General features: G+C 46.1%; 1 protein-coding gene across 1 annotated transcript in view; it reads right to left on the bottom strand.

Annotated features, from left to right (window-relative positions):
- The window catches only part of rev3l (REV3 like, DNA directed polymerase zeta catalytic subunit), a 197,982-nt gene that overhangs the window by 116,327 nt on the left and 57,079 nt on the right, over positions 1–24,576 (bottom strand). The window contains exons 2-3 of the mRNA XM_078399911.1: positions 8,896–9,085; positions 7,867–7,941 (exon numbers count right to left, since the gene is read on the bottom strand). Coding sequence (XP_078256037.1) covers positions 7,867–7,941; positions 8,896–9,085 — 265 coding nt within the window. The remainder of the gene's footprint in view (positions 1–7,866; positions 7,942–8,895; positions 9,086–24,576) is intronic.

Genomic DNA, 24,576 nt, shown 5'->3' with positions numbered 1-24,576 from the left:
TACCCCGTTCCTGCCTTCTCCCCATACTCCCTGACTCCGCTATCCTTAAGAGCTCTATCCAGCTCTCTCTTGAATGCATTCAGAGAATTGGCCTCCACTGCCTTCTGAGGCAGAGATTTCCACAGATTCACAACTCTCTGACTGAAAAAGTTTTTCCTCATCTCAGTTCTAAAAGGCCTACCCCTTATTCTTAAACTGTGGCCCCTGGTTCTGGACTCCCCCAACATTGGGAACATGTTTCCTGCCTCTAACGTGTCCAACCCCTTAATAATCTTATACGTTTCGATAAGATCTCCTCTCATCCATTGTGGATGATCAGCCATGATCACAGTGAATAGCGGTGCTGGCTCAAAGGGCCGAATGGCCTACTGCACCTATCGTCGATTGTCTTTCCACTTTCTGAAGAGTCCGCTCCCTCCGCAACTCCTTGGCTCACTCATTCCTTCCCACCCAAACCACTCCCTCCCCAGGCATTTTAAGAAGGGAGATCTTATCGAGGTGTACAAAATCATGAGAGGGATAGATCGGGTAGATGCACAGTATTTTACCCAGGGTAGGGGAATCGAGGACCAGAGGACATAGGTTCAAGGTGAAGGAGAAAAGAATTAATAGTAATCCGAGGGGTAACTTTTCCACACAGAGGGTGGTGGGTGTATGGAACGAGCTGCCAAAGGAGGTAGATGATGCTGGAACTATCCCATCGTTTAAGAAACAGTTGGACAGGTACATGGATAGGACGGGTTTGGAGGGTAATGGATCAAGCGCAGGCAAGTGGGACTAGTATAGCTGGGACATTGTTGGCCGGTGTGGGCGAGTTGGGCCGACGGGCCCGTTTCCACACTGTATCAAAATATGACTCTACTTTCCCTTGCAATAACAGTAGATGTAACACCTTTCCCTATACCTCCTCACTTGACTCCGGCCAGGGACCTCATCAGTATTCCCAGGCTAGACAGAGGTTCACATGTCCTTCTCTAACCTCATCTACTGCATCTGGTGTTCCCGATGTGTACATCGGTGAGACCAAGCTTAGACTCTGCGACCGTATCACTGAACACTTGCAGAGTACGGCAAAGCATGTCTGTACAGTTTGTTCGTTTTCCCTATGACCTACATGAGTTTTAGTTATAAGAGTGTGGAAATAGGCTCTTCGGCCCAACTTGCACACACCGACCAACATGTCCCATCTACACTCGTCCCACCTGCCTGCATTTGGCCCATATCCCTCTACACCTGTCCTATCCATGTACCTGCCTAAATGTTTCTTAAACATTGCGACTGTACCTACCTCAACTACCTTCTCTGGCAACTCGTTCCATACACCCACCACCCATTGCATGAAAATGTTGCCCCTCAGGTTCCTATTAAATCTTTCACCCCCCCTCACCTTAAACCTGTTGGGATCTCCATTTTCCTCCCACACTCCCAAGACATACAGGTTTGTAGGCTAATTGGCTTGGCATAATCCAAATCAATCTCCTCCACCACACACTCTACACTGACAAACTGCATTACTGAAATAAAATCTTGGCTTCAATCAAACTTCCTCAAACTCAATTGCAACAAATCTGAAATCATCATCATTGGTCCAAAAATGCTCACCAAATTCACCCAAAACTTCATCCTCAACATTGATGGTCTCCCAGTATCCACCTCACCTCACATCCGGAATCTTGGAATCATCCTTGATCAAACCCTCTCCTTCGACAAACACATCAAACACATCACAAAGACAGCCTTCTTCCACCTCAAAAACATTGCCCGTCTTCGTCCATCCCTCTCCTCCACAGCTGCAGAAACCCTCATCCACGCCTTCATCACCTCCCGTCTGGACTACTGCAACAGCCTCCTCTATGGCGCACCCTCAAAAATCATCAATAAACTTCAATACATTCAAAACTCCGCTGCCCGTCTACTCACACACACCTCGATCCGTGACCATATCACCCCCGTCCTTTATAAACTCCACTGGCTCCCCATCCCCCAGAGAATCCAGTACAAAATCCTCCTCATAACCTACAAAGCCCTCCATAACCTGGCCCCATCCTACCTGACCGACCTCCTCCACAGGCACACTCCCATCTGCACCCTCCGCTCTGCCGCTGCCAATCTCCTATCCCCCCACATCCGGACTAAACTCAGATCCTGGGGGGACAGGGCTTTCTCCATCGCTGCTCCCACCCTATGGAACTCACTACCCCAAACCGTTAGATACTCCCCCACACTCACCACATTCAAAACATCGCTGAAGTCTCACCTGTTCAGTACTGCCTTCAACCACTGAAGGTCACCTCACCTTCTGTCTCCTTTCTCTGTTCATTTATTTATTTACTTATTTATCTATTTATTAATTTCCCTATGTTCTCAAAATCTCTGTAAAGCGTCTTTGAGTATATGAAAAGCGCTATATAAATAAAATGTATTATTATTATTATTATTATAATTGTAAATTGTCCCTGGTGTGTGTAGGATAATGTTAGTGTGCAGGGATTGGTGGTCGGTGCAGACTCGGTGGGCCAAATGCCCTGTTTCCGCGTTGTATCTCTCAACTAGACTAAGCTAAACTCACCAACACTGCCCCACCAACATCGAACACAAATGAAAGTCAGAGTCAACGCAAACTGGAACATTTGCCATCAGATATCTCCAGTGGCCTAAACCTTCGATAGCCGCCCATCTTGCCCACCCATGCCCACTGGGATTGGTCTCTTAGGGAGTTCCACTCTTATCCCCCGCACCATGAGCAGGCTAACCTGCCATCGCCTTTAATGCAAGATACAATATTGAAGGTCGATAAAGTCCAACTAAAGTCTGAGGTTCTGCAATAAGGTCGATGGAAGGTCAGGACCACACTCTGGCTGATGAGAGGATCGCTCAGTTGCCTGATAACAGCAGGAAAGAAACTGTCCCAGAGTCCTGAGGTATGTGTTTCCACACACCTGTACCCCATGCCTATTAGGAGAGGGGAGAAGAGGGAGTGACTGGGATGAGACTGACTTTTTAGACTTGAGATGCAAAGTGGAAACAGGTACTTCAGCCCACCGAGTCCAGGCCGACCAGCGATCCCCGTACACGAGCACTATCCTATACACAAGGGACAATTTACAATTTTATCAAAGCCAATTAACCTGTAAACCTGTATGTCTTTGGAGTGTGGGAGGAAACTGGAGAACCTGGAGAAAACCCATGCGGTGACGGGGTGAACGTGTAAACTCAGTACAGACAGCACCCATAGTCAGGATGGAGCCCAGATCACTGGCGCTGTGAGGCAGCGGCTCTACCGCCGCGTCACTGTGTCGCTCCAAGGGCAACTGGTCCTTGATTATTCTGGCCATTGTGTTTCTCCATCGTGTTCACCGGGCGTGCTATTTTATCTTAAATCACAGGTACCAGTAAAAATTCCCAGTATCACATTCAAATCCTTGAGGGCGTGCAGCGTAGGTTTCCTAGGTTAATTCCCGGAATGGCGAGACTATCATATATTGAAAGACTGGAGCGACTAGGCTTGTATACACTGGAATTTAGAAGGATGAGAGGAGATCTTATCGAAACGTATAAGATTATTAAGGGGTTGGACATGTTAGAGGCAGGAAACATGTTCCCAATGTTGGGGGAGTCCAGAACAAGGGGCCACAGTTTAAGAATAAGGGGTAGGCCATTTAGAACTGAGATGAGGAAAAACTTTTTCAGTCAGAGAGTTGTGAATCTGTGGAATTCTCTGCCACAGAAGGCAGTGGAGGCCAATTCTCTGAATGCATTCAAGAGAGAGCTGAATAGAGCTCATAACGATAGCGGAGTCAGGGGTTATGGGGAGAAGGCAGGAACGGGGTACTGATTGAGAATGATCAGCCATGATCACATTGAATGGCGGTGCTGGCTCAAAGGGCCGAATGGCCTATTGTCCTTGATGGCTCATTCCTCACCTTTATCATTATTGACAATGGCACGGTTGACATTGACAATATAGCCTAAGTAGCAGTTACTGAGTATTGAGGCAGGTACAATAACATTTAAGAGATATTTGTCTCGGTGCATGGATGGGAAAGATTCAGAGGGATATGGGACAAACGTGGGGAAATGGCACTCGCTGGGAATGTTGGTCGGCAAGCTGGGCTGAAGGGCCTGTTCCTGTGCTGCAAGACCATATCGCGGCCCATCCCTGCCCCACCAACATTGAACACAAATGAAAGTCAGAGTCAACGTAACCTGGAACACTTGCCATCAGATATCTCCAGTGGCCTAAACCTGCGACAGCCGCCCACCTTGCCCACCCATGCCCACTGGGATTGGTCTCTTAGGGAGTTCCACTCTTACCCCCCTCACCATGGGCAGGCTAACCTGCCATCGCCTCTCTTCACACTGCCACACCGTGACCTGTAACGTCCTGAGATCCTCCTCTGCAGACACTGCTCGCTCTCCCAGACGTCTCAGTACAATGTCACGTCAGGTCACATTTCTCAGGCTCACCTGGTATCTCACTGAAATCCTTTATGGCTCATTCCTCACCTTTATCATTATTGACAATGGCACTCTACCCTTATCCATCTGCTAGTGGCAGTGGCAGCAGGCCAAAGCATTCTTCAATAGTTCCCTGCCAAGTCCATCACCTCATTGAACATTTGCCTATTAAAATAAAAGAGATATGCTATCTCCTCCTGGAGTCACCCAAAATGCTTTCTCTCTGATCCCTTTTTTTCCCCCATGTCTCTTGTCATGACCACTCTTTATTACTCAAACTTAGTTTATTTTATTTTAGAGAAACAGCTTGGAAACAGGCCCATTTGGCGTATCAAAACCACGCTGACCAGCGATAACCCGTTTACACTAGCACTAAGTGGTAAATGCCTGGAACCCACGGCCAGGGAGGTAGAAACATAGAAAATAGGTGCAGGATGAGGCCATTCATCCCTTCGAGTCAGCACAGCCATTCATTGTGATCATGGCTGATCATCCACAATCAATAACCCGTGCCTGCCTTCTCCCCATATGCCTTGATTCCACTAGCCCCGAGAGCTCTATCCAACTCTCTCTTAAATCCATTCAGTGAATTGGCCTCCACTGCCCTCTGTGGCGGAGAATTCCACAAATTCACAACTCTCTGGGTGAAAAAGTTATTTCTCACCTCAGTTTTAAATGGCCTCCCCTTTATTCTTAGACTGTGTGGCACCTGGTTCTGGACTCCCCCAACATTGGGAATATTTTTTCCTGCATCTAGCTTGTCCAGTCCTTTTATAATTTTATATGTTTCTATAAGAGGTGGTGGAAGCACACATGATAATGGCTTTTAATCGGCAGTTAGACAGACACATGGATACACAGAGACAGGAGGGATATGGATCATGTGCAGGTAGATAGAGTTAGTTTAACTTGGCATCATGTTGGACACAGGCACAGTGGGCCGGTCCTGTGGTGTACTGTTCTATCTTCTAACCGCAGAACATTTTGTCCACATTGAGGGATGATGGAAATTGTTTTTACATTTGGAGTTAATAATTGTGATAAAGTGTAACCGGTTCAATCTGTCAGTAATTAACAGCAGGACAAATAGTGTAACAAAATAACTGCAGATGCTGGTACAAATCGAAGGTATTTATTCACAAAATGCTGGAGTAACTCAGCAGGTCTGGCAGCATCTCAGGAGAGAAGGAATGGGTGACGTTTCGGGTCGAGACTCTTCTTCAGTCCGAAACGTCACCCATTCCTTCTCTCCTGAGATGCTGCCTGACCTGCTGAGTTACTCCAGCATTTTGTGAATAAATACCTACGAACAGCAGGACATATATACACAAACGAGAAGTCTGGAGAATTTATTCTTAGGATTTGAGAAAGTGGTGACTGCAGGAATCAAAATGCTCTTAAAAACCCAAAATTAAATAAATGGGTAGGAATAGACACAGTCAGTCAAAACAAATGGCAGTAAATTAAATGGCTCTCTGCTTTATAGTCATACAGCATGGAAACAAGCCCTTCGGTCCAACTTGCCCACACTGACCAGCATGCCCCATCTACACTAGTCCCACCTGCCTGCGTTTGGCTCATATCCCTCTAAACCTATCTTATCCATGTACCTACCTAAATGTTTCTTAAACGTTGTGATAGTACCTGCCTCAATTGCCTCCTATGGCAGCTTGTTCCATACACCCACCACTCTTTGTGTAAAGTTACCCCTTAGGTTCCTTTGAAATCTCTCCCCCCCCCCCACTCCTTACACCTATGCATCAGTCACTGAAAGGAAGCATGCAGGTACAGTAGGCAGTGAAGAAAGCCAATGGAATGTTGGGCTTCATAACAAGAGGAGTTGAGTATAGGAGAAAAGAGGTCCTTCTGCAGTTGTACAAGGCCCTAGTGAGACCGCACCTGGAGTACTGTGTGCAGTTTTGGTCTCCAAATTTGAGGAAGGATATTCTTGCTATTGAGGGCGTGCAGCGTAGGTTTACTAGGTTAATTCCCGGAATGGCGGGACAGTCATATGTTGAAAGACTGTAGCGACTAGGCTTGTATACACTGGAATTTAGAAGGATGAGAGGGGATCTTATCGAAACATATAAGATTATCAAGGGGTTGGACACGTTAGAGGCAGGAAACATGTTCCCAATGTTGGGGGAGTCCAGAACCAGGGGCCACAGTTTAAGAATAAGGGGTAGGCCATTTAGAACTGAGATGAGGAAAAACTTTTTCAGTCAGAGAGTTGTGAATCTGTGGAATTCTCTGCCTCAGAAGGCAGTGGAGGCCAATTCTCTGAATGCATTCAAGAGAGAGCTGGATAGAGCTCTTAAGGATAGTGGAGTCAGGGGGTATGGGGGGAAGGCAGGAACGGGGTACTGATTGAGAATGATCAGCCATGATCACATTGAATGGCGGTGCTGGCTCGAAGGGCCGAATGGCCTCCTCCTGCACCTATTGTCTATTGTCTATACTTTAAGTTCAAGATCATATGGACCAATGTAGACACAAGAAAATGCAGATGCTGGAGTCTGAAGAAGGGTCTCGACCTGAAACGTCACCCATTCCTTCTCTCCAGAGACGTTGCCTGTCCCGATGCTGGTTTACAAAAAAGACTCAAAGTGCTGGAATAACTCAGAAGGTCAGGCAGCATTTCTGGAGAACATGGATAGGTGAGACTTTGGGGCGGGACCATTCTTCAGACTGAATGTAATGGAGAGGGTTAAGGGGGGGGTCAAAACATGCCGAGTGATAGGTGGATACAGATGAGGGGGGTTTGATTGGAAGAGGCCAAAGATGAAAGGACAAAAAGCTGTGAGATCATAAGGTCATATAATAGGATAAGAATTAGGCAATTCAGCCCATCAAGTCTACTCCGCCATTCAATCACGGCTGATCTATCTCTCCTTCCTAACCCTATTTATCTGCCATATCCCCATAACCTCCGACATACATCCAATCAAGAATCTTTCTCTCTACCTAAAAATATGCATTGACGGCCTCCACAGCCTTCTGTGGCAAAGAATGCCACAGATTCACCACCATCTGACTAAAGAAATTCCTGCTCATCTCCTTCCTAAAGGGACGTCCTTTAATTCTGAGGTTATGACCTCCGATCATAGACTCTCCCACTAGTGGAAACATTCTCTCCACATCCACTCTATCCAAGCCTTTCACTATTCTGTGTGTTTTAATGGGGTCCCTCCCCTCATCATTCTAAACTCCAGCGAGTACAAGCCCAGTGCTGTCAAACACTCATCATACGTTAACCCACTCATTCCTAGGATAATTCTTGTAAACCTCCTCTGGACCCTCTCCAGAGCCAGCACATCTTTCCTCAGATACCAAAGTTCACTGCTCGTGGTAACAGAAATTCAATGTGCGTGATTAAAACCCAGTTAAAAGCTTACAGAAGCACGGTACCTTTTAACCATCAAGGGATTGTACAGGTAAATCTTCATGAACTGCTCTTCTTTCTCATGAAAACCATAGAATGGCCTGGAACAAAACAACATCATTTTAAACAGTTGATACAAAATATGTAGATTTTTTTAGTTGGCTTCGTGAGGGAAGAGAGAAAGAAAGAAAATGGGAGCAAAGGAAAGATTGGGAAAATAATCTTACTAGTAAAAGTTTCACATGGCATGAAACGAGCTTTTAAATCTGCAGTCCATGCACAATTTAACACACAGAAAATAAATAAAATACTTAATGTGGTTATGCAGAATGCGACATTAGATGCGGGGTTTCTTGTTTAGTATCAGAAGATTTAAATTTTAATCTTAATCACCAGAACATAAGCAATTATAATTCTTTGGTCAGTCTTCAAAGAAAGTTTACCCATGAACTCTTGCCCATAAGTAACCAGAGATATCACAATTTATAAGCCACAATAAACATATCTTTAACCTCTTTAACCTAGCCCCCAGATTATGACATCTTATTTAAATTCGTTCTATAGCAGGTCTGTAAAAAAGTAGCTGTAAAAATGCTTCCCCGAATTATTTTTACTCACAGGTTGTCCTCCTCACCTTAAACTTATGTCCTCTGCTTCTCGATTTTCATACCTTGGGAAAAAGACTCAGTGCGTCTACCCGATCTCTTTCTCCAAAGATGCTGCCTGACCCGCTGAGCTACTCCAGCACTTTGTATTTTGCTGAGTTACTGTTTCTAACATTAAAAACTCATCTCCGGCCATTTTGTTTTATGGGTAGAAACGACAGTGAGCAGTTTGCAGCACACAGCAAGCACATGGCACTCTAAACACATGATTCTTGCCCACCATAAACTGCGTGCACACCCAAAATGTAGGCAGAACTTTATTGTTGATTTTTACCAAAAGGTTGAAAGAAGTACTTTCTTTAAAGATACAAGCACTCTGGCATTCACCACTTTACCAAGACACAGAATTCACAGTATCCCCACTGTTATTACAGATAAATAACTACTCACATGCCGGATACAAGCGACACCCTGAATACATGCTGGATGCTGGAAGAAGGATTGCCCAAAGATACATTAAGAGCTCGGTCGATACTGAAAGCCAGCTGACGAAGATGCCGTTCAGGTTGTTGTCCAAAGCCATCGTATGGAACATACAGGTATGGAAACGTGCCGTGCAAATGGAGGCAAGTCTTCTGACCTAAAAACACAAACAATAGGGAACACGTGGTAAATTGTAATTAAAATGCAAAATTATCAGACCCCCAGTGGAAAATAAACTGTGCTCAGTACTTAAAGGGCCTATTCCAGTTACGCGATTTTTAAGGCGACTGTCAAAGTCGTAGCAGACCGCCAAAATTTTCTTTTACCCTACGACAATGCCGAGTCAGGTCGATACAAGTTACTTTTTTTGTGAAACTAGCACCTGGCTAAGAGATTACACCGTCTTCGGAAACATTGCAAAATTCCCACGCTTACCTGACTGTCAAACTGTCGCGTCCAGTCTATCTGTCAAATGTCCTAACGGTAAATAAATTGGTTAAACAAAACTATCTTCTGGTATCCTCAAATGCCTTTTCTTAATTTAATATTACGTGCTTCTAAATGCATCTGCGACAACCTAGCAAACCTGGGAACAGCGTGCGACAGCGCCCGCAATAAGCAACGATACCTGGCAACAAGCCAGCTGTCGCCGAGAAATTTCTAGCAGGCAGATTTTTCCGCGACGCGCCGAGATCCGCTACAATTCATTGAAGAATCCTCACGATCATGCCCGCGACACCCCGGCGAACGTTCGGCGACAGCCTAGTCGCCGGCAGTCGCCTTAAAATTGCCTAACTGTGTCAGGCCCTTAAGAGTCAGAAAAATCCATAAAAGGTCAGTTGGCTGAAATATCATCTATATATAATACTAAAACTCTGCGTTCGTATGTAGGGATGTATGTGTGTATGTACGGAAGTTTAACTTACAAACCCTACTCCTCCAAGACGGTACACCAAAGCGCTACGATTTTTGTACCGCCGTATTCACCATTAACCTGGGCAACTATTGTAAGTACTTTCGTTCAAATTGAAGCTACCTTTTTAAAGCTAGAGAGATATTAAAGTTTAAATTTTCATTTCAAAGTTTAAATTTTCATTTCTAACCCTTTTCTTCAAGGGGCTACATTTGTTTCAAAAAGTTTACAGAAAAGCATTTAGTTTTCAGCAAGGATTTAGTTTTCAGCTTGTGACGGCTACATTGTTTCAAAAAGCTTCCAAGAAGTCTTTTTTGTTATTGCAAGTCAAGTCAAGTCAAGTCAAGTCAGTTTTATTTGTATAGCACATTTAAAAACAACCCACGTTGACCAGAGTGCTGCACATCTGATTAGGAAAAAAAAAAAAAACATCTGATTAGGAAAAAAAAAAAAAAAAAAGAAGGCTATAGTGGTCACTTGACATACACAGATCAGGAGGACGGGCCCAACGGGCACACTTGGAGAGTAAGAGTGGGGCTGGGGGAGGAGAGAATGGGGGGTGTGGGGACGGGCCCAACGGGCCCTCTTTTCTAGTCTATCTATATCTTCTATCTATCTATATCTATATAATACTAAAACTCTGCGGTCCAACATTCCGTATGTATGTATGTATATGTGTATGTACGGAAGATTACTTACAAACCCTACTCCTCCTAGACGGTACACCAAAGCGCTACGATTTTTGTACCGCCGTATTCACCATTAACCTGGGCAACTATTGTAAGTACTTTCGTTCAAATTGAAGCTACCTTTTTAAAGCTAGAGAGATATTAAAGTTTAAATTTTTCATTTCTAACCCTTTTCTTCAAGGGGCTACATTTGTTTCCAAAAGTTTACAGAAAAGGATTTAGTTTTCAGCAAGGATTTAGTTTTCAGCTTGTGACGGCGGCTACATTGTTTCGAAAAGCTTCCAAGAAGTCTTTTTTGTTATTGCAAGTCAAGTCAAGTCAAGTCAAGTCACTTTTATTTGTATAGCACATTTAAAAACAACCCACGTTGACCAAAGTACTGCACATCTGATTAGGAAAAAAAAAAAAAACATCTGATTAGGAAAAAAAAAAAAACGGGCACACTTGGAGAGTAAGAGTGGGGCTGGGGGAGGAGAGAATGGGGGGTGTGGGGACGGGCCCAACGGGCCCTCCCCAACGGGCACACTTGGAGAGTAAGAGTGGGGCTGGGGGAGGAGAGAATGGGGGGTGTGGGGACGGGCCCAACGGGCCCTCTTTTCCGGGCCCAACGGGCACACTTGGAGAGTAAGAGTGGGGCTGGGGGAGTGAGAATGGGGGGTGTGGGGACGGGCCCAACGGGCCCTCTTTTCTAGTATAATACTAAAACTCTGCGGTCCAACATTCCGTATGTATGTATGTATATGTGTATGTACGGAAGATTACTTACAAACCCTACTCCTCCTAGACGGTACACCAAAGCGCTACGATTTTTGTACCGCCGTATTCACCATTAACCTGGGCAACTATTGTAAGTACTTTCGTTCAAATTGAAGCTACCTTTTTAAAGCTAGAGAGATATTAAAGTTTAAATTTTCATTTCTAACCCTTTTCTTCAAGGGGCTACATTTGTTTCCAAAAGTTTACAGAAAAGGATTTAGTTTTCAGCAAGGATTTAGTTTTCAGCTTGTGACGGCGGCTACATTGTTTCGAAAAGCTTCCAAGAAGTCTTTTTTGTTATTGCAAGTCAAGTCAAGTCAAGTCAAGTCACTTTTATTTGTATAGCACATTTAAAAACAACCCACGTTGACCAAAGTACTGCACATCTGATTAGGAAAAAAACCCAAAACATCTGATTAGGAAAAAAAAAAAAAAAAGAAGGCTATAGTGGTCACTTGACATACACAGATCAGGAGGACAGAGTAAGAGTGGGGCTGGGGGAGGAGAGAATGGGGGGTGTGGGGACGGGCCCAACGGGCCCTCCCCAACGGGCACACTTGGAGAGTAAGAGTGGGGCTGGGGGAGGAGAGAATGGGGGGTGTGGGGACGGGCCCAACGGGCCCTCTTTTCCGGGCCCAACGGGCACACTTGGAGAGTAAGAGTGGGGCTGGGGGAGTGAGAATGGGGGGTGTGGGGACGGGCCCAACGGGCCCTCTTTTCTAGTATAATACTAAAACTCTGCGTTCGTATGTAGGGATGTATGTGTGTATGTACGGAAGTTTAACTTACAAACCCTACTCCTCCAAGACGGTACACCAAAGCGCTACGATTTTTGTACCGCCGTATTCACCATTAACCTGGGCAACTATTGTAAGTACTTTCGTTCAAATTGAAGCTACCTTTTTAAAGCTAGAGAGATATTAAAGTTTAAATTTTCATTTCTAACCCTTTTCTTCAAGGGGCTACATTTGTTTCAAAAAGTTTACAGAAAATCATTTAGTTTTCAGCAAGGATTTAGTTTTCAGCTTGTGACGGCTACATTGTTTCGAAAAGCTTCCAAGAAGTCTTTTTTGTTATTGCAAGTCAAGTCAAGTCAAGTCAAGTCAATTTTATTTGTATAGCACATTTAAAAACAACCCAGTTGACCAAAGTACTGCACATCTGATTAGGAAAAAAAACAAAAACATCTGATTAGGAAAAAAAAAAAAACGGGCACACTTGGAGAGTAAGAGTGGGGCTGGGGAAGGAGAGAATGGGGGGTGTGGGGACGGGCCCAACGGGCCCTCCCCAACGGGCACACTTGGAGAGTAAGAGTGGGGCTGGGGGAGGAGAGAATGGGGGGTGTGGGGACGGGCCCAACGGGCCCTCTTTTCTAGTATAATACTAAAACTCTGCGTTCGTATGTAGGGATGTATGTGTGTATGTACGGAAGTTTAACTTACAAACCCTACTCCTCCAAGACGGTACACCAAAGCGCTACGATTTTTGTACCGCCGTATTCACCATTAACCTGGGCAACTATTGTAAGTACTTTCGTTCAAATTGAAGCTACCTTTTTAAAGCTAGAGAGATATTAAAGTTTAAATTTTCATTTCTAACCCTTTTCTTCAAGGGGCTACATTTGTTTCCAAAAGTTTCCAGAAAAGGATTTAGTTTTCAGCAAGGATTTAGTTTTCAGCTTGTGACGGCTACATTGTTTCGAAAAGCTTCCAAGAAGTCTTTTTTGTTATTGCAAGTCAAGTCAAGTCAAGTCAAGTTTAAAAACAACCCACGTTGACCAAAGTACTGCACATCTGATTAGGAAAAAAAAAACAAACATCTGATTAGGAAAAAAAAAAAAACGGGCACACTTGGAGAGTAAGAGTGGGGCTGGGGAAGGAGAGAATGGGGGGTGTGGGGACGGGCCCAACGGGCCCTCCCCAACGGGCACACTTGGAGAGTAAGAGTGGGGCTGGGGGAGGAGAGAATGGGGGGTGTGGGGACGGGCCCAACGGGCCCTCTTTTCTAGTTTGGTATAAAACCGATCAAACTCCAGCCGCCGTCTCAGCCATACGGGGTGAGCGCACAGTCTTTTATCCAGAGTTGGGGAAATCGAGAACCAGAGAACATATTTATTCACAAAATGCTGGAGTAACTCAGCAGGTCGGCAGCATCTCAGGACAGAAGGAATGGGTGACGTTTCGGGTCGAGACCCTTCTTCAGACCAGAGAACATAGGTTTACAGTGAGAGGGGAAAGATTTAATATAAAAAAACACAAAGGGCGGTGATTATAGGGAACAAGCAGCCAGAGGAGGTAGTAGAGGCAGGTACTATCACAATGCTGAAGAAACATTTAGACAGGTACATGGATAGGATTGGTTTAGAGGGATATGGGTCAAATGTAGGCAGGTGGACTAGTGTGGATGGAGCATATGGGTGTGGGAAAGTTGGGCAGAAGGGCCTTTTCCCACTCAGCATGACTCTATATAGGTCAACTGGTTTCTCCCTTTAGATCAGACACAAAATGCTGGAGTAAGTCAGCAGATCAGGCAGCATCTCTTGAGAAGGATGGGATTCGGGTCAGAACCTTTCTTCAGAATCCCTTTCTCAGCTAATGAAGGGATCAGAAACTAAAACATTAACAATTTCTCTTTCCAATATTAGACAGTAGACAATAGGTGCAGGAGGAGGCCATTCGGGCCCTCAAGCCATTTACGTCATTCAACGTGATCATGGCTAATCATCCACAATCAGTACCCCGTTCCTGCCTTCTCCCCATATCCCTTGACTCCGCTGTCTTTAAGAGCTCTATCTAACTCTCTCTTGAAACCATCCAGAGAATCGGCCTCCGTTGCCTTCTGAAGCAGAGAATTCCACAGATTCACAATTCTGAGTGAAAACGTTTTTTCTCACCTCAGTTTTAAATGGCCTCTAATCTAACCAAGACCTCAATGGTGGAACAGGCAGAGGGAGGGTGATGGCTGACTTTAGTGGAGCGTCACAATGGCTGGGAAGGCGGATGGATGAAGGCTGCAGCAGAAAATGGTCCCCGGTCGTCTTGGACTCCACGCCACTAGATCCTGACCCAGATCTGTCAAGGACCCTGTGGTGGCTGTCTGTGCACCAGTCTCCCCACGTTAATCAAAGTCACGCACAGGCGTCCGACCCTATGGAGAGGACAGTCACACTCGCTTCCAGTGACCGCCAATGGTGGGACAGGTGAGGGGTTTTTTGATAGGTAGATAGGTGGACAAAGGCCAGAGATGAAAACACAGTGTGAGATAAGGAGAAAAGATGTGAGGCCAGAGGAAGGAATATAGGTGGAGGGGAATTGGAACAAGAAGGTGCAATCCAGATAACTGTGGGATTCGTGGGTTTTGTTTAGCTTCATTTATTGCCATGTATACCGAGGTACAGTGAAAAGGCTTTTTGTTGTGTGCTATCCAGTCAGCGGATAGACTATATATGATTACAATCAAGCCGCCCATAGATACAGGATAAAAGGAATAATGTTTAGTACAAGATAAATTTCAGTAAGAGCAGAGTTAAAGTATGAAATGCTGCTGTTGGAGGTTTAAAAGAGTGAAACAATTGCAATGAATGATTGCACATCCACGTCTGGGACCAGCATGTAGTGTCGCCTGGCTTGGGTACCATCTATAGTATACACCGATCAGCCAAAACATTATGACCACTGACAGGCGAAGTGAAAAACATTGATTGTCTTGTCTTGTTACAATGGCACCTGTCAAGGGGTGGGATATATTAGGCAGCAAGTGAACAGTCAATTCTTGAAGTTGATGTGTTAGATGCAGGAGAAATGGGCAGGAGTAAAGACCTGAGCGACTTTGACAAGGGCCAAATTGTTATGGCCAGACGACTGGGTCAGAGCATCTCTGAAACGGCAAGGCTTGTGGGGTGCTCCCGGTCAGCAGTGGTGAGTACCTACCGACAGTGGTCCGAGGAGGGACAAACCACAAACCGGCGACAGACAGAGGGTGTTGGGCACCCAAGGCTCATCGATGCGCGAGGGCAACGAAGGCTATCCCGTCTGGTCCGAACCGACAGAAGGTCGACTGTGGCACAAGTCACAGAAAATGTTAATGGTGGTCACGGGAGGAATGTGTCACAATACACAGTGCATCGCACCCTGCTGCGTATGGGGCTGCACACGGAGGACCAACAGCATATTAGGCAGGTGGTCATAATGTTTTGGCTGATCGGTGTATGTCAGTCGATAGTCTGTCCCCTGTGATGGAGACAGAAAGATCAAGAATGGGGAGAAAGAGAGGTGTCAGAATCAGGCAGGTGAACATGCAGGATATGGATCTCGTGCAGGCGGAAGAGATCAGCTTAACTCAGCACCATGTTTGGCACAGCGCTTGTGGCTACTGTTCCTGTGCAGTACTGTTTTATGTCCTTGTACAATATCTCGCTCTTTTGCTCCTCCCCCTCCCCACACAGCTTTCTCAATCATGCCCACGGCTTATCTGCTCAGCCTCGTGAACTCGCACTCTGCACTATTATTTGACTAAACTCTAGGTAAACGACTCTCAAGGGCAGAGTGATAAAAGTTTCAGTGTACCGCACTACCAAAGGTTTTAACATTGAAAGCCTAGCATATTTGCTTTGGGGCGACACGGTGGTGCAGTGGTATAGTTACTGTTTTAATGAATGAATAATGAAGGAATGTGCCTTGGTGCTCCGCTCGCAAGTAACAACACGAACATACAGTAAACAATTAAGAATAAAGCATAAAACATCAAATCATTAAAAATACAACATTACGTTTTAAACATGCGAGTGAAATAAACCAGAGCAAAAAGAGATTTTTGAAATAAACCAGAGCACAAAGAGAGAAAGAGCAATTTACAGCCCTTGCAGCACCGGAGACCTGGGTTCAATCCCGACTACAGGTGCTGTCTGTACGGAGTTTGCACGTTCTCCCCGTGAATGCATGGGTTTTCACCAAGATCTTCAGTTTCCAGCCACACTCCAAAAACGTACAGGTTTGTAGGTTCGTTGTCTTGGTAAATGTAAAGATTGTCCCTAGTGTGTGTCGGATAGTGTTAGTATGCAGGGAATCACTGGTCAGCATGGACCACGCTGTATCTCTAAACTATAAACTAAACTTTATCCTCTGAAGATAATGAATCTTTTCGTTTGTAATTCCGTTTGCCACCAAAAGCATAGCACGTACAGTGAGTTGGCCACACCGCAGATAAAAGATAAGCGGACAGAAAGGAAACGGGTGGCCACTAGTCAGCGTAGCAGTAGGCAGGTAGTGCAGGAGTCCCCTGCGGTCATCTCCCTCCTAAACAGATATGCCATTTTGGATACCTTTGGGGGAGATGGCTCATCAGGGGAAGGCAGCAGCAGCCAAGTTCATGGCACCGTGGGTGGCTCTGCGGCAAAAGAGGGGAGGAAGAAGAGTGGAAGGACTATAGTGATAGGGGATTCAATTGTAAGGGGAATAGATAGGCGTTTCTGCGGCCGCAAACGAGACTCCAGGATGGTATGTTGCCTCCCTGGTGCAAGGGTCAGGGATATCTCTGAGCGGCTGCAGAACATTCTGGAGGGGGAGGGTGAACAGCCAGTTGTTGTGGTGCACATTGGCACCAACGATATAGGTAAAAAACGGGATGAGGTCCTACAAGGTGAATTTAGAGAGCTAGGAGATAAACTTAAAAGTAGGACCTCAAAGGTAATAATCTCTGGATTACTACCAGTGCCAAGTGCTAGTCAGAGTAGGAATAGGAGGATATTTCAGATGAATACGTGGCTTGAAAAATGGTGCAAGGGGGAGGGATTCAAATTTCTAGGACATTGGAATCAGTTCTGGGAGAGGTGGGACCTGTACAAACAGGACGGTCTGCACCTGAGCTGGAATGGAACCAATGTCCTTGGGGGAGTGTTTGCTAGTGCTGTCAGGGAGGATTTAAACTAACGTGGCAGGGGGAATGGGAGCATGAGCAGAGCGACAGGGGTGTAAAATGAGGGTAGAAGCAATAGGTAGCAAGGTGAAAAGTAAAAGTGGCAGGCAGACAAATCCAGGGCAAAAATCAAAAAGGGCCACTTTTCAACATAATTGTATAAGGGGTAAGAGTGTTGTAAAAACAAGCCTGAAGGCTTTGTGTCTCAATGCAAGGAGTATACGTAATAAGGTGGATGAATTAAATGTGGAGATAGTTATTAATGATTATGATATAGTTGGGATTACGGAGACATGGCTCCAGGGTGACCAAGGCTAGGAGCTCAACATCCAGGGATATTCTATATTCAGGCGGGATAGACAGAAAGGAAAAGGAGGTGGGGTAGCGTTGCTGGTTAGAGAGGAGATTAAAGCAGTGGAAAGGAAGGACATTAGCTTGGAGGATGTGGAATCGATATGGGTAGAGCTGCGAAACACTAAGGGGCAGAAAACGCTAGTGGAAGTTGTGTACAGGCCACCTAACAGCAGTAGTGAAGTTAGGGATGGCATCAAACAGGAAATTAGAAATGCGTGCACTAAAGGTGCAGCAGTTATAATGGGTGACTTCAATCTACATATAGATTGGGTGAACCAAACTGGCAGGGGTGCTGAGGAAGAGGATTTCTTGGAATGTTTGCGAGATGGTTTTCTAAACCAACATGTCGAGGAGCCAACGAGAGAGCAGGCTATTCTAGACTGGGTATTGAGTAATGAGGAAGGGTTAGTTAGCAGTCTTGTGCGAGGCCCCTTGGGCAAAAGTGACCATAATATGGTGGAGTTCTTCATTAGGACAGAGAGTGACAAAGTCGATACAGCAACAAGTGTTCTGAACTTAAAGAAAGGTAACTTTGAGGGTATGAGACGTGAATTGTCCAAGATAGACTGGCAATTTATACTTAAAGGGTTGACGGTGGACATGCAATGAAAGGCATTTAAAGATTGCATGGATGAACTACAACAATTGTTCATCCCAGTTTGGCAAAAGAACAAACCAGGAAAGGTAGTGCATCCGTGGCTAACAAGGGAAATCAAAGATAGTATTAAAACAAAAGATGAAGCATATAAATTAGCCAGAAAAAGTATCATACCAGAGGACTGGGAGAAATTCAGAGTCCAGCAGAGGAGGACAAAGGGCATAATTAGGAAAGGGAAAATAGATTATGAGAGAAAACTGGCAGGGAACATAAAAACTGACTGCAAAAGCTTTTATAGATATATGAAGAGAAAAAGACTAGTTAAGACAAATGCAGGTCCCTTGCAGTCGGATACAGGTGAATTGATCATTGGGAACAAGGAGATGGCAGACCAATTGAACAACTACTTTGGTTCTGTCTTCACTAGGGAAGACATAAACAATCTGCCGGAAATAGCAGGGGACCGGGGGTCTAACGAGATGGAGGAACTGAGGGTAATCCAGGTTAGTCGGGAAGTGGTGTTAGGTAAATTGAATGGATTAAAGGCCGATAAATCCCCAGGGCCAGATAGGCTGCATCCCAGAGTGCTTAAGGAAGAAGCCTCAGAAATAGTGGTGCATTAGTGATAATTTTTCAAAACTCTTTAGATTCTGGAGTAGTTCCTGAGGATTGGACTTTTAAAAAAGGGAGGGAGAGAGAAAACGGGGAATTATAGACCAGTTAGCCTAACATCGGTAGTGGGGAAAATGCTAGAGTCAATTATTAAAGATGTGATAGCATCACATTTGGAAAGTGGTGAAATCATCGGACAAAGTCAGCATGGATTTATGAAAGGCAAATCATGCCTGACGAATCTTATAGAATTTTTCGAGGATGTAACTAGTAGAGTGGATAAGGGAGAACCAGTCGATGTGTTATATCTGGACTTTTAGAAGGCCTTCGACAAGGTCCCACATAGGAGATTGGGGTACAAACTTAAAGCACACGGTATTGGGGGTTCAGTGTTGAGGTGGATAGAGAATTGCTTGGCGGAGAGGAAGCAAAGAGTAGGAATAAACGGGTCCTTTTCGGAATGGCAGGCAGTGACTAGTGGGGTACCACAAGGCTCAGTGCTGGGACCCCAGTTATTTACAATATATATTAATGATTTGGACGAGGGAATTGAATGCAATATCTCTAAGTTTGCGGATGACACGAAGCTGGGTGGCAGTGTTAGCTGCGAGGAGGATGCTAGGAGGCTGCAGAGTGACTTGGATAGATTAGGAGAGTGGGCAAATGCATGGCAGATGCAATATAATGTGGATAAATGTGAGGTTATGTCACGGTGCCATTGAATGGCAGCGCGTGCAGACGCAGCGGCCCCACACTCTCCCGATTTTTCGAGTGTTTTTAATGTTTTTTCAAGTTCGTCATGGTTGTCACTTCAACAACTCTGGACAGTCAGCAGTAGACAGTATAGTCGTGAGTTCTTGCTGGACAAGAAAACAACATCATCAACACTGGACGCTACACTTGCAGAGGAACTTAGCGGCCTCAGAATACTCTGCCTGACCTCGACCTCGGCCTCGAGTGCTGCCCCCCGGCTGGAAAGGAGACGCCGCAGGCGGTGTGAGAGGAAGCAGAAGAGGGGTAAGCGCGGAGGCATCCGGGCTAGGCTAGCGGCTAGCCCACACAGACCGGCTATTCCGAGCATGCTAATGGCTAATGTACGCTCACTGGACAATAAAATGGACACTATAAGACTTCTCCGGTCGACCCAGCGTGAGGTGAGGGAATGCTGTGTTTACGTTTTTACGGAAACATGGCTTAATGACAACATCCCGGACTCCGCTGTTCAGCTCGACCGGCTAACATGCTACCGATCGGACAGAGCTACGGTTAGCGGGGGGAAGACTCGCGGCGGCGGTGTGATTGTTTACATCAGTGATGCTTGGTGTCGGGACGCTGTGTTGGTCTACAAACACTGTTCACCGCTGGTGGAGTTTATGGTTGTGAAGTGCCGACCTTTCTACCTCCCGAGGGAGCTAACAGCTATCCTGTTAGTCGCTGTTTACATCCCTCCCAGTTCCAACAACAAGGACAGAGAGGAGGCACTCTGCGAACTGTACCGGGCCATCTCTGAGCAGCAGACAGCACACCCAGATGGCTTTCTCATCGTAGCTGGGGACTTCAACCATGCTAACCTAAAAACTGTCATGCCCAAAGTATACCAGCATGTTGATTTCCCAACACGAGAAAACAACACCTTGGACCTTGTCTACACGACCATCAAAGGAGCATACAAGGCTTCCCCCCTCCCCCACATCGGCCTCTCTGATCACCTCACCGTTCTGCTGAAACCGGCATACAGACCCCGGGTGAAAGTCACCAAACCGGTTTCAAAAGAGGTACGTGTGTGGTCAGAGGACAGCACAGCTGCACTCCAAAACTGCTTTGAGACTACAGACTGGGACATGTTCAAGCAGGCAGCAACATACAACAACACAACCAACATTCAGGAATACACAGAGACAGTTACAGGCTACATCACCAAATGCATTGACGATGTGACCCACACCAGAGCCATCACCATCCGGGCTAACCAGAAGCCATGGCTGACAGGGGAGGTCCATGGGCTGCTGAGGGTCCGCAACGCTGCCTTCAGAGAGGGCAATCCAGCCGGTCTCAGAGCAGCCAGGGCCAACCTTTCCAGTGGCATCAGGAAAGCCAAACAACACTACACCCGGCGCATCACAGCCCACTTCAGTGACAGCAGAGACACACGGAGCCTGTGGTAGGGTATTAGGACTATCACGGACTACAAACCCCTACCACAGACCTGTGACAGTGACACCTCTCTCTTGAACGACCTCAACGGCTTCTTCGCACGCTTTGAAGCACAGAGCAACACACCTGCGCAGAAAACAACTCCCCCCCCCAACGACCAGGCTATTTGTCTGTCTCCAGGCAGTGTGAGGAGCACACTGTTAAGGATTAACACCCGGAAAGCTTCTGGACCTGACAACATTCCTGGTCGTGTGCTAAAAGACTCCGCAGCTGAGCTCACAGATGTCCTCACAGACATCTTCAACATCTCCCTGAGCCAGGCTGTTGTTCCCTTGTGCTTCAGAGAAACCACCATCATACCTGTGCCCAAGAAGTCTTCTCCATCCTGCTTCAACGACTACCGCCCTGTAGCGCTGACTTCAACCATCATGAAGTGCTTCGAGAGGCTGGTCATGAAGCAGATCAGATCCAACCTCCCCCCCTCCCTGGACCCGTTTCAGTTTGCATATCGAGCTAAGCGGTCCACTGAGGATGCCATCTCCTCTGCTCTACACCCAGCCCTCACCCACTTGGATACTAAAAACTCATATGTTAGGATGCTGTTCATAGACTTTAGCTCAGCATTTAACACCATCATCCCCCAGCAGCTGGTTTGTAAACTAACAAATCTGGGCTTCAGCCCCCTTCTCTGCAACTGGCTGCTGGACTTCCTCACTGCCAGACCCCAGTCCGTACGGGTCGGCAGCAACACATCGGACACCATCACGCTGAGTACGGGTGCCCCACAAGGATGTGTGCTAAGCCCCCTGCTCTTCACCTTGCTGACCCACGACTGCACACCCACCTACAGCTCCAACCACTTCGTCAAGTTTGCGGATGACACAACAGTGGTGGGTCTCATCAGCAACAACGACGAGACCCACTACAGGAAGGAGGTGGACCAGCTGGCCGCGTGGTGCACAGACAACAATCTCTTCCTGAATGTGGAGAAAACAAAGGAGATTGTTGTCGACTTCAGGAGAACGCACACCCAACACCCCCACCCACTGACCATCAATGGTGCTGCTGTGGAGCAGGTGAGCAGCACCAAATTCCTGGGGGTGAACATCACCGAGGATCTCTCCTGGAGCAACAACATCACGTCCATCGCCAAGAAAGCCCAGCAGCGCCTCTACTTCCTCCGCAAACTGAAGAGAGCGGGAGCCCCCACACCCATCATGTACACTTTTTACCGAGGCGCCATCGAGAGCATCCTCAGCAGCTGCATCACTGTGTGGTTCGGAAGCTGCACAGCCTCCAGCCGCAAGACCCTGCAGCGCATAGTGAACACTGCTGAGAGGATCACTGGTGCCTCACTCCCAACACTCCTGGTCCTTTACACCACCCGCCTCACCCGCAAAGCATTGAGCATTGTGGGTGACCCCTTCCACCCCTCCAACAGCCTCTTCACCCTCCTGCCTTCAGGGAGAAGGTTTCGCAGCCTGAGGTCAAGCACCACCCGACTAAAGAACAGTTTTTTCCACCAGGCTGTCAGGATGCTGAACTCTCTCCCCTCCCTTCCTCCTCTCTCCCCTGCCCCTATTGGACCTGGACTTTAACACCCCACACACACGCACATCCAGCACCAGACACTTTAAAAAAAAATTTTTTTAACGCATTTGAAGTGACTATATTTTATATTTTATATTTTATGTTGATTGTTGTTTGCTGTGCCTTTTTAATTTTAACTTAGTTTTATGCACTTTGTTCCTCGGGATTGTGGGAAACGGTATTTCGATTTTCTGTCTGTGTAAACTGGCTGAGGATTGACAATAAAATTGACTTTGACTTTGACTGACTTTGACTTTGACTTATCCACTTTGGTGGCAAGAACAGGAAAGCAGAGTATTACCTGAATGGTGACCGATTGGGAGAAGGGGAGATGCAACGTGATCTGGGTGTCATGGTGCACCAGTCATTGAAAGCAAGCGTGCAGGTGCAGCAGGCAGTGAAGAAAGCGAATGGTATGTTAGCATTCATAGCAAGAGGATTTGAGTATAGGAGCAGGGAGGTTCTGCTGCAGTTGTACAGGGCCTTGGTGAGACCACATCTGGAGTATTGTGTACAGTTTTGATCTCCTAATCTGAGGAAAGACATTCTAGCCTTAGAGGGAGTACAGAGAAGGTTCACCAGATTGATCCCTGGGATGGCGGGACTTTCATATGAAGAAAGACTGGATAGACTGGGCTTATACTCGCTGGAATTTAGAAGACTGAGGGGGGATCTTATAGAAACATATAAAATTCTTAAGGGGTTGGAGAGTCTAGATGCGGGAAGATTGTTCCCGATGTTGGGGAAGTCCAGAACCAGGGGTCACAGCTTAAGGATAAGGGGGAAGTCTTTTAGGACCGAGATGAGAAAACATTTCTTCACACAGAGAGTGGTGAGTCTGTGGAATTCTCTGCCACAGAAGGTAGTTGAGGCCAGTTCATTGGCTATATTTAAGAGGGAGTTAGATGTGGCCCTTGTGGCTAAAGGGATCAGGGGGTATGGAGAGAAGGCAGGTCCAGGTAGGTTACTGAGCTGGATGATCAGCCATGATCATATTGAATGGCGGTGCAGACTCGAAGGGCCGAATGGCCTTCTCCTGCACCTATTTTCTATGTTTCTATGTTTCTATCTCAATATCTTTCATCTCTCCCAAGAATTTTAAGTGCAAATTGGAACTTTATCTATCAGGAGTCACCTTCCTGTTTAGAAACTCTTTAGAAAATCTGTAAACTTGATTAGTACAGGTGTCAGAGGTATGGGGTTAGGAGGGAGAGATAGATCAGCCATGATTGAATGGCGGAGCAGACTTGATGGGCCGAATGGCGCAATTCTGCTTCTATTCCTTATGATCTTGTGACTTCTTATTCGAGCCAAGAATCTGTAGATTTAAGCCCCAAAAGGCTCGCAAGCATTAATATTCTGGACGACACTGGTGCTGCCTTCATTCTTAATAGTTACGATTCTTAAACTAGAATTAGTTCAATTCTAAACTAATTAAACTCCGTTAGTTTAATTCTCCATTACCTTTTCTGATGGATGCAAAAGTACCCAGGGTACATTTCAAAGAGCAGAGGAACCATCCTTGGCATCTTAACCAATGCTTATTCCTCATTCAACATCACAGATTGAGTTCTAGAGTCATAGAAGCATACAACATGGCAATGGGCCCTTCAGCCCAATTTGGCCAAGCAGACCAAGATGCTACATTCATGTTAGATGCAGGGTCTCTTACCCAGAGGACATAGCTTTAAGGTGAAGGGGGAAAGATTGAATAGGAATCTGAGGGGTAACTTTTTTTATACGAAGGTTGATGTGTGTATGGGACAAGCTGCCAGAGGAGGTAATTGAGGTAGGTACTATCTCAATGTTTAAGAAACAATTAGTCAGGTACATGGATAGGACAGGTTTAGAAGGATATGGACCAAACGCTGGAAGGTTGGACTAGAGTAGCTGGGATACGCTGCATGGCTATGACATGCTAGTCCCACATGCCTGTGTTTGACCCAAATCCCTCTAAACCTTTCCTATGCATGTACAGGTCCGAGTGTCTTTTAAATGTTATAGCACCTGCCACAACCAGCTCCTCTGGCAGCTCGTTCCATTTGCTCACCACCCTGTGTGTGAAATAC

Source organism: Rhinoraja longicauda, chromosome 5 (genome assembly GCF_053455715.1).
Source record: "Rhinoraja longicauda isolate Sanriku21f chromosome 5, sRhiLon1.1, whole genome shotgun sequence".
NCBI classification, from domain to species: Eukaryota; Metazoa; Chordata; class Chondrichthyes; order Rajiformes; family Arhynchobatidae; genus Rhinoraja; species Rhinoraja longicauda.
Note: the sequence above shows the minus strand (reverse complement) of the source record. Positions and strands in the feature narration are given on the sequence as shown.